The 16,490-nt window shown below is 37.1% G+C and overlaps 1 protein-coding gene and 1 long non-coding RNA gene across 2 annotated transcripts; both read right to left on the bottom strand.

Moving 5' to 3' along the window:
* Nucleotides 1-948: 948 nt before the first annotated feature.
* Nucleotides 949-4,453, bottom strand: LOC130435893 (uncharacterized). Its single transcript, XR_008908895.1, has 2 exons — nt 4,182-4,453; nt 949-1,833 (listed from the first exon to the last, which is right to left on the bottom strand). It is a non-coding gene; the product is annotated as an uncharacterized LOC130435893 (long non-coding RNA).
* A 7,568-nt stretch (nt 4,454-12,021) lies between these two features.
* Nucleotides 12,022-15,763, bottom strand: alx1 (ALX homeobox 1). Its single transcript, XM_056766626.1, has 4 exons — nt 15,236-15,763; nt 14,357-14,649; nt 13,833-13,961; nt 12,022-12,749 (listed from the first exon to the last, which is right to left on the bottom strand). Exons 1-4 carry the CDS (start codon nt 15,435-15,437, stop codon nt 12,411-12,413), a joined length of 963 nt encoding a protein of 320 aa, XP_056622604.1. The 5' UTR covers nt 15,438-15,763; the 3' UTR covers nt 12,022-12,410.
* Between the last annotated feature and the right edge of the window lie 727 nt (nt 15,764-16,490).

The following is a 16,490-nucleotide window of genomic DNA, read 5'->3' as shown; positions in this document are numbered from 1 at the left end:
TACTATACATTATGAATCACATGTGTTTGGGTTGGCTTCAATGTTACGTCTTTGCTCTTCATTTAACAAGCTTTTTAACATTCACAAGTGTTTGAGAAGTCTAACCGCTTGCACAATTTTTCAGTAATGTGGAAGGCCATGAAGCCTGCCAATGAGGAGAGCTTGCTTGCGTTTATATTTCCTTTCATTATCAGCTTCAATAAGACCTGAGTGATTTCTAACAGGCCCATAAAAACACTCGTAAATCTGTCCAAGTTTAGCTTCGGCTTCTTTCTGCTGTTCCAAAGAGGGTGCACAATGCATTTTTGACGCTCTGATTCAAATCTCTCATCAGCTAATGTTTATTGCTTTGCATGAAAGCCGTCCACGACAGATGTGTTGCGAATAAAATAGCTTGTTTGGATTGCGGCGCTCAAAATGTGTCAGAAGAGCTTGCTCCTATCATTTTTCAATCATCTTGACAGCTTGTAAACCCGTGAAAAAAAGGAATTAAAGTAGTTCTCATTCGATTATTTTAAAACAAGCTTGATCATGCTGTGGCTCTTTGTCAAAAAAACTCAATTTTACACATTCACTGATATGTAAATGGCTCCCACGGAATGAAGGAAAGTAAATACTTCAAAACCTGACTAAATACATCAAAAATACATAAATTGAAAAATCATAAAGAGAACGCGCCAATCAAATAGCCAGCTACTCGATCCACTAGCCTCATGGTGTATTCCCTCTCCACAAACCAGAAGTTCAAGTGTCTTTTATAACCTTGTCTCTGTTATAATAAAGCAGCAGTTATTGGTAGCAATAATTACAAAGTCGCTCTCATTGGATAGCGAGGAAGGGCGTGCACAAAGCAACACTTCCTTCATTCCCCATTGGAAACACCCACATCTATCTCTCTACACAAGAAGGTGTTAGAAAACAGGCATGTAGCAGACAGCATACAGGTGCTTGGTTTAAGCAGTTTAGTTCAGGAAAGACACCTCATTGCCTCCCTGAAGCATTTGCATTTTTAAAGGCATAAAAAAATCTTTGTTGCCTTCCACGAGGCTAAGAAGAGAAAGATGGGTAGTGTCAGCATGCAGTATATAATAAAAAGACAGTACACCGAGGTGAATAATGCAGTAGTCTAGAGTCCATCATCTCCTGCACACATAAGGTTAATTCAATGGCATTGGCTATATGGACAGATAGAAGTCCTGAATCTCCCCAAAAGGTCAATCATATTCGGGTGCTTTTGATATTTTATTTACACTGCTTTCTGTTTGACAGCTGGGCGGTCACTTACTCGATCTTTAAACTTATTTATTTCTTTATTGTTTAAGACTACCAATAAACGGAAAGGCTGTAAAATCCATATCCAAAGGACGATGAAAGCAAAAGCTGCAGACCATCAACAACTGGGAGCCACGTACAATGACTCAGTATGCAATACCTATTAAATCAACCAAGCTCGACATATATCTGCGCGGGGAGATTCATAAGCTATTCTGAGCGGGTGCAATTATGTGAATAGCGTGCACTCTGACTCCCTTGTCTCACTGTTTTTAAATTGATTATCTTCATTACCGATCCTACGTAAATGTCCAACATTCAGATGAAATAGTCTGCTGTGTGTTTAATCAATCTTAAGACTTTCCTATAGTCTCTGGGATAGCTCATTTGAATGGGTTGTGACCGGGTTACGCAGGGGATTTTTTTTGAGATGGGAATGCTGACTCATCTCCAGGTGAATTTAAGAGTCATCTGTCTGTGTGTTCAGGCATGGCATATAGTGAAATAAGTCTGTTGTGGATTAAACTTGAACAAACATCAGACTGGAGCTTCTCTTTCTTCCTAGAATCGAAAAGAAATGCAGCATTAGGAACATATAGGACATGTGGTATTAATGCTCTGTAAACACCTAAGACCAATAAATGGTTAATCTTTAGTGAAAAGCTGTCGTTTAGGAAGTTAAGTGCATACCTTAAGCTTGACTAACTACCTGGAATCTATCAAATGTAGGCTATGAGCTCCAGGGCCAACAAATTGCCTACTAAGACTTCCGGTACACGTTCACAAACAATAGCGTGCCTGTATATTATTTCTGATTACAATCAAAAGAAACCGAGAAGAACCGTTACTTGACTATACTTGTCTCTCCAATATTTTGAATTAAGACTGCGATGTACAATTTGTCATTTGTTTAAATGCGACTGAACTTAAGGACCCCTTCAACAAATTGTTTATTTAATAAAAAGGAAAATACAAGAAAATTCAACAAATTGATGATAATAATGTTAACATAAAATAAATGTAATATAAATAGTTATTAGACACAAGCCAAACCCCCATCATGAAGATAACTGGGGGTCAGGCTTGCGTGCGTCAGATGAAACGGTCTATAAGTTCAATATCAGAAACTAACCTTCACTTAATAAAATTACAAATATTTTTTGTTGTCAATAAGTATAAATTATTTCTGTGAAGAAACGTTACAACGCCGCACTCGCAACAATTTACGAGACGTCAGTTATTATATATATGTATATATTTAGAAACACCACATTAATTAATGTTATACGTTTGTGCTTGATAAGTGAGTCACATAGGGTTAGAAATACTTAATGCCTACTTGGGATCTTCACGCCCACTAGAACACTATTGCCAAAAACAGGAAATATGTCATGAAAGTATTCAAGTGCAAAGACCGCAAGTGGGTGTCTTGGGATTCAGCCAAGGGTGTCATGGGGTATCGACTACCCCCTCGAGTTCAGTCCCCTTTAGGACCCCGACTGGTACAAATTTCAAATTTTTGTGAATGTTCGGTAAGTGCTAGGGCTAGATTTATTTTATTTCACTACCTATAGCCTCATATAAATACTAGCATAGCAAGCACTTAATGAAAAAGACGGTAATGGTTATTTTAGCTAAGTTCTTGTGACATGTATGGTAACGTATTTTGTAAGAATTGCAATCAGGCGCTAAAAGAGTACCCAAAAAGACGTTCTTCCAGCCAATAGAATCAATCAGGGTCCGAAAGGGGCAGGAAATTGAGGGGGGACTGTTGCTTCCCGATCCGTCCTGGAAACACGATTTGTTCCGCGCATGCGAGAAAGTCCGTCTACTTCCGGCCCAAACAATTTACAGCAGTTTTAAAAAAAAGTACTTTGACATTACTCGTTCCATACCGTAAATATGTGTTTATAGACTCTATACTGAAAAGAACTGTATCATCAATGCATACAGTATTGATAAACAAGGCCTAAAGGTCAATCCCATTCTCATCAATCAGCAATTTAAGTATATGAATAGATGAGAGAGTGAGTGTGTGACTAAGGGAGGCAGGGATGGAGGGAGGTAGTGAGTGAATGAATGAATGACTAAAGAAGAGAAGGAAGAAATGTATAAAATAAATAAATTTAATGAATTCAGAAAATGATGTGTGTTTCTTAAATAGAGACATTTGTTAAAGTACGCTAAAATATGTACAGCATAACTTAAAAATAAAACACACACTTTACTAAATAGTGTCTAACAAATGTAAACTATTAAGATAGATTTCTTTTTAATTATTCAATTGGGGTAACAATTAACTTTTTTAAACTGCCGTAAATTGTTTTGGCCGGAAGTAGACGCACACAAATCGTGTTTCCAGGACGGATCGGGTAGCGACAGGGACTCTATACCTCGTGACATCGGCGGTGCGCGTACTATTGTGCGTACTACGTACTATTCTGATGACGAAATTTGCGTCAAGCGCACTGTACGCTGTCCCTCGAGTACGCGTAAAACGGGAACTATACTCCTGGCGTTGGTCGGCTCATATCGAAATGTAGTTGTAAATATTGTACATAATACTTTTTAAATAAAAATAAATATTTAAGCATTTAAAATGGTAAATGCACGTTCTGTAAATGCACGTTCTGTTATTTCCTTGTGACACTGTAAGCCTAAATATCGTTCTATTTTTTCTCAACAAAACCAATTGCCCCCATTTACTGCCCCTAAAGCCAACTCGTTAAAATAATATCTGCTTTATATAAATATCTTTTTCTGGACATTTCCTTAAAATGTATTTCAATGAATAATGTAACAACAAACATGAACGTCATCGCCGGACATTACCAGCGCTACAACGTAGCATTCTAAATGTCGCAATTACTATTCACAATCAGAAATGTAAATGTGCATATAGATTTTACCTCAGATTAAGGTTGTAACTGAAGCCTCATACACTGAGCTGATTGACCAGTGGGGCAGATAGGCAGCGGAATACTGATGAAGTGATATTTCCCGCACAACATCGCCCCTGGGACCCCCACTCTCCACGCAAAAGCAGAAGAGATTGGCAGAGACCTCTCATTGACAAACATTGAAGAGGATTTAATAAGAGACAAACACCAAGCATTCCCCCGGGGCATTGACTGATGCATTCATTCTGAGTGATTTGAATAGCAGAAAGCAGAGGCGCTCTGTGTGCTGAATATCATGTCAGGGACACTGCAACTTTCTAATGCTGATGTTTAGGGATTTTTAAAGTTTCGCAGCACACGTCTTTAGGTGACCTGTGTGTTATGCTGCCATCTGCTGGTAGGTGCTGGTATGTTACGCATGCGTACAGATTTTGCTATGGCTACCCCTTTGCTCACGAAAGGTCTTTATCATGTCAAAACGTGTCTTCAAAGACAATTGAAGTGGTTGAAGACTCATAAACTGGCCAAAGGGCTAACCCGTATCCACAACTGCATAATCTTTCAAAATACCGAATCATATTTTAGGAGTCATTGTGCATTTATTGGCAATTTAAGTCTGAATGGGGGAAGATGTCATGAAACATCACTCTACTAGGCTATTTTTTGTGCACTAAGTTGGTAAGTTAGACTTGTGCTATTTCTGATAGTGTAGCTGTGATTCAGAACACTGCTCCTTCATGGAGAATAATATAAATTATGAATCACACTATGATGCCAGTATGTAAAATAAAATTACATAGACACAAAAACACACAAAATGCGTTCACAGAACATGAGCATCCTCTCAACCATCCAATTTCAATTCTTAGTCATAGATCTAAAAAAATAAATATTGTATAGCTGAATCATTTTAAAGGTTTTGTTAATTATACAGAACAAGTATTACTGGACCTATCCAAGGATTGTGTTTATTCCTGTAGTTAATTCGAATTCGATTGTGTTAATTCGAATCCTCAACCTCACTATAACTTACTAAGATTCACTGTCATGTCTTATGGAAACCTGTATAACTAAGAATATAACATGTATATGGCCACTTTGGTGATGCATTGATGCAAGAGATCTTAACACTCTTCAAGATTTTTCTGTGTTCCACAAAATATAGAAAGTCAAGTCAGGATTACAGACTGGCATGGGGATGAATGATTCATTTTGGGTGACCAAATGCAGCACACAACATGAATCTTATGTTTAAACATCAAGTGAATCAACCGAATCCAAGTACAAAAAGGTACAAAACGGGAAGTTCCATTGTTGATTTCCATCTTCAGGTTTAGCAGCACGTGCACACATAACAAGCGCTCGTGTGTTTTTACACCCCACTGGTGATTCAATTCTCACATTGTTCAGCTCACTGATTGAGGCTTTTTCTATCATAGCCACTTATTTGAAGTGTAACACTCCTCCAGATTCAGCCTCCACTGTGTTGTCATTGCATTGTAAAGAGACATTGTAAAATAAATGGTTATTGCCATTGAAGTGGGTGGTGTTTCAAAGATTTCAAGCAGCTTTTTTAATCTAATTTAACCTTCTCTTCGAGGTCTAAAATGTTTTTCATTATTCCAACTTCCAACTGCTGCCTCTTTCCTTCATACTTGACGTTCAGCTTCTCAGTGGGTTATTAAAATACATCAGAGGATATTTTGCTCAAGAAAGTAGTGCCAAGTGAGTAAAAAATATGAAATCACGACCTCCTCCATTTCACTAGCTTTGCTTATATTTTCACTTCAATCAATGTCACACCTGAACAAATCACAGTACCAGTTTCTGCAATATATGCATTACCAAATCTCCACCAGCAGGTGGCATCGTTTGACACACGTTTTGATTTAATCACACCCGTATGTATACATTTTTAGTGCAGTTCACCTCACAGCCAGCAGTCTCTTTAGTATTTGTTCATAAAAGTATCATATGAGGCTTTTAGATACAATGCAACGGTGACTATCAGTTTCCCAGAGAATTATCCCAGAAAAAAAGCCGCTGAGGCCATCAGGCTCTTGATTCAACACCTCATGGGGGAAATCCCTGAGGACCTGCCATGGGTTTGGACTATAGCTACTTAGCTTGTCACCCTGGTCCAATAATGAGAACCACAGGGGGGTGTTAAAGCTCTCCTTAGACCTGATTAGAAGATCCCATGGGTTATCAAGGCACAGAGCTGTATTTACAGTGCAGTTCTCTGCCAGGCTCTGTTACATAACCCCCTTCAGAGTAAATCTCTTAGATCAGCAGAGTCACCTGAGAAGGGCCGAGCATGAGCCGAGACCCCTTTGTCACTCAACAGGTGATTATGTTCCTAATAAGATAACGGGGACAGTAAAAGTAGAAGGAATTCTTATCACCAACTACAGCAGCCTTCGCAAATAAACAGGGGCATCATTTCCAGAATCTCCAGGACCCTGGGAAAATGTTACAACAAAAGTTTTTAAATCCATAAGCAAGCCATTTCTGTAAGAGAAAGTAAATGTTAAATCGTTCAGTTGGTATAAAGTTCACAACTCACCCAGAATGGATGTACAAATAAAAGATTACAATTAGATTGTGTTCCAGAGTGGTTTTGTTGTATTATAATATCACTCATTTGTAAGTCCTGTCATGACAACTCTCGGAGGGTTTAGCATGACTGTGTACATGACATATTAAGGTATTTGGTCTTGGCTGAACAGATCAGCTTTTATATAGGGAATCGTATCAAGTCGTACCTTGTAGTATTTCAGTTAATCGTTCAAGTGACTAGGCCCTGAGATTTTTCACCTTGATGAGAATGAACTTCAAAGCCGTTCCAGAGAGGAAAGAGCCATGTGGGAGGACTTGGCTTGACGTTGGAGACGTGGCTTCAAATGCCCACAGGGTCAGCAGATCACATCAATACACATGATAAGAAACGAACATTTCTACCATTAGTTCATGAGATCGTGACAGGGTGATATGTCACTGTCCACAATCCAGAGATTACTTAATGTGAGGAGTGGGAGGGGGTATCTGTGTGTTTTATCATCAAAGGATGAGTTACTTTCTCTGTCAATACATCACCTTTATCTTTAAAGGCAAACTTACAGACTTAAACCTTCATACAGTATTTAGCCGCCACCTTTAGTACTTTGGTGACAAAGAAGCTGTTTCTGATAATTCACACCAAAAGTAAAAATAACGTAAAAAATCTGATACATTTCCAACTGTCATGTAATTCATTTTTAGAAAAAAATTGCCAAAACAAAAATTCAACAGTATATACACTCACCTAAAGGATTATTAGGAACACCAAACTAATACTGTGTTTGACCCCCTTTCGCCTTCAGAACTGCCTTAATTCTACGTGGCATTGATTCAACAAGGTGCTGAAAGCATTCTTTAGGAATATTGGCCATATTGATAGGATAGCATCTTGCAGTTGATGGAGATTTGTGGGATGCATGAAGCTCCCGTTCCAACAGATCCCAAAGATGCTCTGTTGGGTTGAGATCTGGTGACTGTGGGGGCCATTTTAGTACAGTGAACTCATTGTCATGTTCAAGAAACCAATTTGAAATGATTCAAGCTTTGTGACATGGTGCATTATCCTGCTGGAAGTACCCATCAGAGGATGGGTACATGGTGGTCATAAAGGGATGGACATGGTCAGAAACAATGCTCAGGTAGGCCGTGGCATTTAAACTATGTCCAATTGGCACTAAGGGGCCTAAAGTGTGCCAAGAAAACATCCCCCACACCATTACACCACCACCATAATTGCATTAATGAGAAATTGAACAGGTGTTCCTAATAATCCTTTAGGTGAGTGTATATACAGTATAGGGTACTTTGGCACAAGCATCTCCAAGATGTAGGTCTGCATGAATAAACATGGTCGGTAAGTAACATTTACACCCGGCCAACATTCACAACATCATTTGTTTAGTCACACTGAGGAACCAGATCTTTGTACCACTTATTTACATCTCAAACATTATTAGCTTATTTTTCTACAATACAGAAGATCTGTTGAAGTCTCCGAGTGTGATGTTGAGGGAACGGTGCTTTTAGGCACAGAGAGAGATGAGCCGGCGCAGATGATGGAGATCGAGGGCTTTAGAGCTGAGCTTCAGAGGTGATTTGTCCTGCTGGGAGTCACTTGGAGAATTCCATTTGTTTGTCATCTGATGTTTGTGCCTGTGGTTTTAGTGTGAGGTGGTTTCGCATTGTTTGTGGTTGATGTAAGTGTTTCTGAATGACTTGTGGTATTTGGGAAAATAAATTGACACATGGGTACAGGTTTGTCGTCATTGTTTTTAAAGGTATAGTACAAAAACTAAATCCATCAATTCAAAACCTGACTTGTTCTTCTGAGAAACACAAAAGAAGATATTTTTAGGAATGTCAAATTGGCTTTGTGTCCACACAATGTAAGTCAAAGCAGGGAAATTTCATTTGGTTACCAACATTCTTCAAAATATCTTCTTTTGTGTCGGCAGAAGAGCAGGTTTGAAATGAAATAAGGGTAAGTAAATGACGAAAGAGTTTACTTTTTTGTGTGAAGTATCACTTTGAAAGAAATGTTGGCAATTTAATACACAAAATTAAAATCATGCAAGTTGAAAGTCAAGACGTCACAGGTAATTTGGCATGTTTCAGTTTGTTTGCCTCTCATGGTTAATTGGTCTGTTTATTGCCCCTGTTTGTCTTGGCATTAGTAAACATTGTTATCTCAGCGGGGTGCCGCCACATCTGACTATTCATGAGCACTCTAAACGTCAACACTGACAATCGCACAATGACTCACCACCCTCAACAAATTAGGATTTCAAGGCCGGTTGCACACATATTGTCCAGACCACCTGACTGCAATGTGTGCAAAGTATGTTCATTAAAAGATGATGAAAATGTAAAAAACGCTATAATGAATTACTAATCTGAACTTTAATCATTCAATATTTCAAGAACTGAAATTTGGATTTATGCATTTGGAAGACATTTTTATTTAAAGTGACTTCCTTTTAACAGTATCTATGTTACCTTGGATCAAACCCATGATTTTCTATGAAACTAAGCTACCTGAATCCCATGGCTTACAAATGTATTTTACACATTGATACTGTAAGATGTGAATACTACATTGTTAAACAAGATTTTCTTACAAAAACCGGCCAAAAAATTCTCACTTAAATTTATATTGCCTGATCAGTCTTTCCATCCCATTTGTTTCAGGGTCTCATTACAGTTTGCTAGTATTAACATGAATCAACTACACGCACCACCATTGTGGCATCATCACTGCCTGATCTATTGGCTTTATTTGGCTCTCAGAAAGAGCCAAACGCTGTGTGAAACGATAATAAAAAAATCACTTCACACACAATAACTCACAGGGCTTCTTTCTCAAGCAGGAGAGTCAGTTCGGGGAATTCTTTCATTAATCATGAAGCTCAGTACTGACTCTAGCACCGCTGCTCCTACTGAACATACATAACTGTCCTGGCAGGAAGAGCGATCGCCGGCCCCTCACTCGGCACGGGTCTAAAAACATCAGGACCCACTGCATGCTGGGAGTTTTTGTGAAAGATGGGGCCCAGCTGAAATGTCCATCAGTGTGGATGTGGCGTATGGATAGAAAGAAAACAAGAAGTGTGAAATAGTGAAGCATAGACCAGCGTGTGCTTGTCATTAAGAGAATAAGCCATAAGTACATCAGAAGTATGCTGCATTATTCAGTGTTTCACGGCTATGGTGTCTGTTTGTGCTTGGTTGTGCTCTCAGACGTTTCTAAAGGTACTTTGACACATTGACCAGGAGATATGGACAAACATAAAATCATTATTTTAATCCTAGAGGCAGTTTTTCATGCAATATTGATGATGGCACTGAACATTGGAATGCATGTGCCATTAATACCTATACAAATACACAAACAAAAATGTGAAAGTCCAGAAAGATAGATTGCGATAGACATTACGTCTGACAGTGTTATGACACATCCGACATGTTGGGCTATTTCTGTTGCCACAGAACACAGGACTGGATAAGCCATCTATAGGAAATGCACAGGCCTAAATGTGTTTACTTGCATGCTGTAATTATAAAGGCCACATTGTATTGAATGAAGAGGGCGGCCAAAAATGTCCATCAAGGATACAGAGCATGACAAATCTAAGAGTCATCTGGAAAAGAGCCATTTAAAGTCAAGACGTAATTGTTGGACAAGAGGCGTCACGTAAGTTTTCCACACAAATTCCCGTGGGCCTTGTTTTTATTTTCGCTGTTGAATATGCCAGCTTATCTTTGAAACATCTTTCACAAAATGTATACCTGATGTGTAAAAAGGAATAGTGTTTTTATTTGTGTGTGTTAAAAAAATTCTCCAACATTTACATTTGGACACTTATCAGACGCTTTATTACAAGAGTGATGAACAATTAAGCTGTGGGTGTTAATGTAAATAAGTTCAAATGCAGCCGTAGTACGTTTTGTAGTTAGCTGTTTTTGTGTAGTCAATGTCTAAAGTGTTTCAAGATTTGATTTTCTCTCCAAGTCCAGGGGTTGAGAGCAGGCATAAGAAAGATTTGTCTCCTCATGGTTTACTCCCCCAAACGTGTGAGGGACTTTATTAATGATCCCAGCTCACCCCGGAGGGTCAAATCCATTTGGTCTGCTGATGAATCTCATCTGCAACAAGGTGTGCTGGAATCTTCTGCCTTCATGTGCTGCACCATTAGTCATACAGTGAAATCAGAGTTTCATTGACGCTCTGGGTATGAGGAAATGAGTGTACCAGTGGCCAAAAGAACAAATAATGACTATACAGATGCTGAGATTTCAGATACGATCTTCCTGATCTCTGACTGTGTACTGAGACCTTGTTGTCGCTATCTGGAAACTCCCCAAATGTTCAGGACGATCTCTGAGTTATAAACTTATTCTGTACATACTCTTTAAACAAGTAATAAAAATTATATAGATTTGTTAAAAAAATTGGCAGATGCCCCTATACAAAGTGAGATACATTGCATTATACTTTAAATTTTGTTTCTGAGCATGTGTAATCCCTGGGATCAAACCCATGACCTTGCTGTAGCTAGCGCAGCTAACCACTGAGCTAAAGGAAAAATTTCAATAAAAAATAAATAATAATTAAATGAAGAATCATAAAAAAGTAAAAATGTGGTTGTGTTTCCATTAAAAATCATGTAATTAAGCTGCAATTTACCACTTTGTAGTTATTTAATTTTCATGTTATGAGTCGTTGAAAGTTAAAAAGTACTGTTTTATTATGCTTCATGATAATGTCAAGGATATTCTGAATATAAAAAATATGTTTTCTTTCTAGTATTCAGTCTTACTTAGATTATATATTTAATTTTAATATACCTTATACGCAGAAAGGCATTGTGTTTGTCAATAAAAACCTCTGTCACCAATTTGTGATCATCATATAATCAGATTTTTATATTAAAAAAACATAAATTTTCCAAATGATTGTTTATTTGCAAAGTCTTAAACAGATGATTACATCAGATAGTTTGGGAGAAATAATAATGTCATAACATAAATAACATTGTATTTAATTTATTTTTAAATATGGTCAATAACTATTTCTAAAGAGACCTTATTGGATGCAGCGTGCAGTAATATAAGAGGAATCGTGTCCAAGGAATCAAAAATATAAGAAACAAAAAATAAGAAACACATTGGGTATACTTTTGGCAATTTTGAATGAACTTTTATTATCATAAATTATCATCTGCATGTGGTATAGCGCAGACTATCCACAGCTCAAGAGCATTATACAGCTTTGCTTCAAAGCACACAGACATAGTGTTAGTATGTCAGTCACAATATCTCTGTAAGTCATGAGAGCACAATACTATTGAGGCCATAGTCCTCATACTCACAACAAGAGCCCCTAAGAAAAAATATAAAACTGCTGTTTAATTAATTTGCAAATCAAAATGTTTTGTAAACAGTTTTTTAATGGAGTCGGATTTTATGATCACTGCAAATACCTTTTTAACTATCTGCTGATATCTTTCTTATGAAAAAATATCATTATTTAACCCACCAACATGCTTTGTTTGTTGCTGGGGCAGCCATAAATCTTCTCTCTTAATTGTGAAAGTCTTTTTTGGGAATTCCGGTGCACATATATGGTTGTTATGAGGAAGACAACTATTCAGATCAGCACATTTAGAATAAGTTCAGAGTTCACATCGCCCAAGATATGTTGGCTGCATGTTCCTTAGCCTTCATCCGCAGTACAGCAATGCTGGAGGATCGGCGTTCAAACTCAGGTTTGGTCTCAAACGTGGCATGACTGTTTGTTGAAGGAGCCAGAATTGAATCCGCAAAGAAGTTGTTGAGAGATACATGATTAACTCCGAACTGGTTTTGCTGGTGATTGGGGAATCCTACGTAACCGTGTTCACTGGTTCGCGGTGAGTGGGGGTACGGGGATGTAACACATGGAGGGGACCCTCGTGGGATCATGCAGGAAGACACTACAGAGTTGCCTGGAGCAGGGCCCGTCCACAAGTTGTTGGGAATCTGTGGGGTTATAAAAAGGCGTTATATTGTCAAATTAAACAGTCTGTCTCTATACATCAAACACACCAAATAAATGTTTTATATGTTAATGACTTGTAAACAGTGATATTGCTGTACGTCTAGAAGGAATAACGGTAAAAGAAAGATTAAAAAAGTAATCAAAGTGTTTGGAAAGTTATAGCGTAGAGATATAGTAACTATAATTCAATTGTATGGCACAAACTTATACATTTTAGTCTGCCTGGGGAAAGTATTTTCTGATAAACTCCTAACATCATATCAGATATGACCTCAGTCTAAATTAAAAAGTGACATTTATTTCCAGACTTTAAATAAATCCAGATGAGGCTTTTAAAACAAACCCTGTAGCCCACAAAAATGCATTTATGTTCACCACAAAATTCCTCAACATAAAGTTAACTGTGCAGATAGACATAAACGCATCACCACAGCCTTCACAACCTCCTTCTCTCTTTAGCAAACTCAGTGAAATAAGGGACTGCCATAATCTCATATAAAGGCATAAAGCCTATGTTTTAGGTGATTATGAAAAACACATGAATGAAAAATACAAGCCCCGTGGAATCCACTCCCGGGTAAAGGAAATTGAGGTCCACCTCGTCATCTTAATCTTCATCTCCTCTCTCACAACAACTTTTGTCAGTTACCGTGACTTTATGAGACTACTTTTGCGGATTGACTGTGTGACCACAGCAGTCAAAATGCCTTACAGCTATCAAGACCCGCGTTTGATTTGTTGCGCATTTTGTTTGTTGAAAGTTGCGCAAAAATGTGACATCTTGTAGTCATGTAATAGCATTTCCAAACTAGGCCTACTTCAAATTATCCTTCAAAAATGAATTTATAGTATTAAATATTCTCATTCACCACATACGAATTTCCGCGCAATGATTGATAACTGAAACAATATGCGTTTAGGTTGTGTGAACCTACTAAGGCTATATAAGATATATATTATATTAAAATAACAGCTAGCACTGGGAGATTGGAAGCTATTTTTTAAATAATAAAAGCTAGTATGCAAGTTTATGTGGCCGAAATGATGTAAATAAAGAGGTTTACCTGTGAGTAGCTATCTGTCCGGGGAAGCATTGATATATCATAAGTCGCTGCGAAATGGCTTTTGGCTTGCTGGATCTGTCCATATCTTTCTCTTTTCCTCCACTTAGCTCTTCTGTTTTGAAACCACACCTGAAAAGTTACATAAAGTTGAATTATTATTTCTTTTAATATACAGAAGAAATTCTCGGATAACTTATGTTTGCCGAAGTAGTCAGTGCTATTAGTTTTTTGATTTGTCAGTGTCGCAATTGATGCACTACATGCGAAGCAATAATTACAGGGTTGTCACTTTGCGTTAATTGTGACAAAACTTACAAAAACACATGAGGATCCGTGACAGATTTATTTATCTAAATGTAAATATCAAGTAGCCTACTACGTTGTTAGTAATTCTCTAATAAACTGTATGCATGAAAATAGAAATGAGTAAAAACTAAGGTTTTTTATTAAAATGGACCTTCCAAAATAACTTTAATTTAGCACGAAATATTTACCAAAATAAATGTAGTTTCTGTTTGGCCTACCTGCACTCGAGCCTCCGTGAGTTCTGTTCTCATAGCCAGCTGTTCTCTCACATACACATCTGGATAATGAGTTTTCTGGAAGACTTTCTCGAGTTCCTCTAGTTGAGCACTCGTAAAGGTTGTGCGATGGCGTCTCTTTTTGCTGCTCGACACGTTACTGTCGCATTTTTCCCCGATGTCGTCCAAATCATTTTTCTCTGGTCCGGTTGTGCCCGGTGAGGCTCTGATGTTGCAGCAGTTCTCCATCGGGTGAAGATTGCTGTCCTCGGTTTTGGGAGCGCAGTAATTCACGTCTAGTAATATTTATGTATTATTACAATGACAATTTGTAATATTTGTAATTGTATCATTTTATCAGAACTTTGTGCAACAACTTTAACAAAACGAACAAATGTTAACACTACAATGCGCAACCTTCAATTTAGTAAAAAAGACATGGTAAACTTGTGATCTGTCAACTATATTACGATGCTTGTGATTTTTTTTTGCAATTTTTGCATTACGTATGTTTTTGCTATTGATAAATGTTATGATCTTTTAAGTGGCAAATTTGTGTCTTTACCATCGAAATATGCAAGGACTATAGTTCGCAAAAAAACTAAAAACTTTTCAGCAACTATGCTCTACTTCACATAACTTATCAACTTTGATTAAGCTTAACAAATAATAAATCTCATTCATTGGCATTAGAAAAAGCAAAACTGAGAAGCGAAATTATAAACAAAATGTTAAAAATTTCAATAACTTTTTTGTTCGTTTAAATCCTGAGCATGCGCTTATACTTTCATGCGTTTAGCTATTTGTTCGATCAACTGTCTGTTTATTTTTTTCTGTTAGGCTATGTTACAATTTATTTATTTTCAAACCGGCCAAACTTACTGTTTTGGTTGTCACATGGAGAGGACCTGTCCATCGTGGTGTGATCGTTGTTCTGCATTGTGAAGGCCTGGACGCATTTAGGTGATGTCTTGTTGTAATACTGCACATTGTCTAAAGTCTCCATGACTTGGTCCATGTAGAAATCGCTTCCTTTAATCGCTTGACTTTTCATTGCAAACTTGTCGCTCAAGTATTCCATCATGGTCCTCTGGCCTCGTGTCAAGCATAAAGCGCACCAAAGGACAACATTAATGTTTCAGTGATGTCAAAATGAAATCAATGCAGCCAATTATTTTCACAATCCGTTAATTTATCTTGTCTTAAAGAGACCGAGGGCCACTCTTTATACTGCATAAAGAGGGAGCTTTAAGCAACCACCCCACTTCTGAATATGGAGAAGGAGAAACTCCACCCACACGAACTTTCACAATAAAAAAGATTGATGAAACTCTGCAATGACCCGAAATAAAGCAATTACATTTGCTTTCGCTTTCAATGTATTTGGATAATAAAATGTGATTAGTTAGATTAAAGTGTTTTTTGTGTGATTGTGAAACTGTTAAACCATTTAAATATAAAATACCAAAGTTGGTGAATGTTTAAAAAGTTAGCCTAATACATGCTTTATGTATGCATTAGCAAAAGCAAAACATATTTTCCTGTTTTCCAAAGTTAGAATAATCTAAGACGTGAATCCTTATAAATCAAAGTAATCAAAATAATTTTTAAAATCTAACAAAACATATGTAATATTCTAAAATTATTGTTACATTCAAAATACCTTTGTAGTTGTAGCAGGCTATTCAAATGTTCTTCTTGCAATTAATTTGGAAAATTAAACCCTTATAAATCTTCCGAATGTTTTTTTAATTGTACATATTGTTTAACTTCTTTTTGTTTGTTGATGACGTGACCCTAAATTATAATTACCAAAATATTAAATTTATAAATACATCATACATAAATCGAAATTTAAATCTAAACGTTGTAAATAAATATGATAACTTTATCTCCACAACAAAACGATAAGCCTACAGATCAAATGAAATTAAAACCATACAGGAGACATATAAAATTACGGCAGCACATTATATGCAATTGAAAGGATCTCCGTTACGACCTGAAAAAATAGAATACACTGGATTTTTTTACTGATTTTTTTTAACTTATAAGTAGCTCGTAAACGTTAGGCTATATACAATTGAGATGTTCAGAATAATTGCACTGCAAAATAACCGAGCGCTTTAACAAATCA

Source organism: Triplophysa dalaica, chromosome 14, assembly GCF_015846415.1.
Source record: "Triplophysa dalaica isolate WHDGS20190420 chromosome 14, ASM1584641v1, whole genome shotgun sequence".
Lineage (NCBI taxonomy): Eukaryota > Metazoa > Chordata > Actinopteri > Cypriniformes > Nemacheilidae > Triplophysa > Triplophysa dalaica.
This window is presented reverse-complemented; position numbering and strand designations above follow the sequence as displayed.

Coding starts and splice junctions, on each gene's coding strand:
- alx1 (XM_056766626.1), bottom strand. CDS start 15,437: ATGATGGAATACTTGAGCGACAAGTTTGCAATGAAAAGTCAAGCGATT. Junction 14,650..15,235: donor TCCATGTGACAACCAAAACA/GTAAGTTTGGCC, acceptor AAATATTACTAG/ACGTGAATTACTGCGCTCCC. Junction 13,962..14,356: donor TCACGGAGGCTCGAGTGCAG/GTAGGCCAAACA, acceptor GTAACTTTTCAG/GTGTGGTTTCAAAACAGAAG.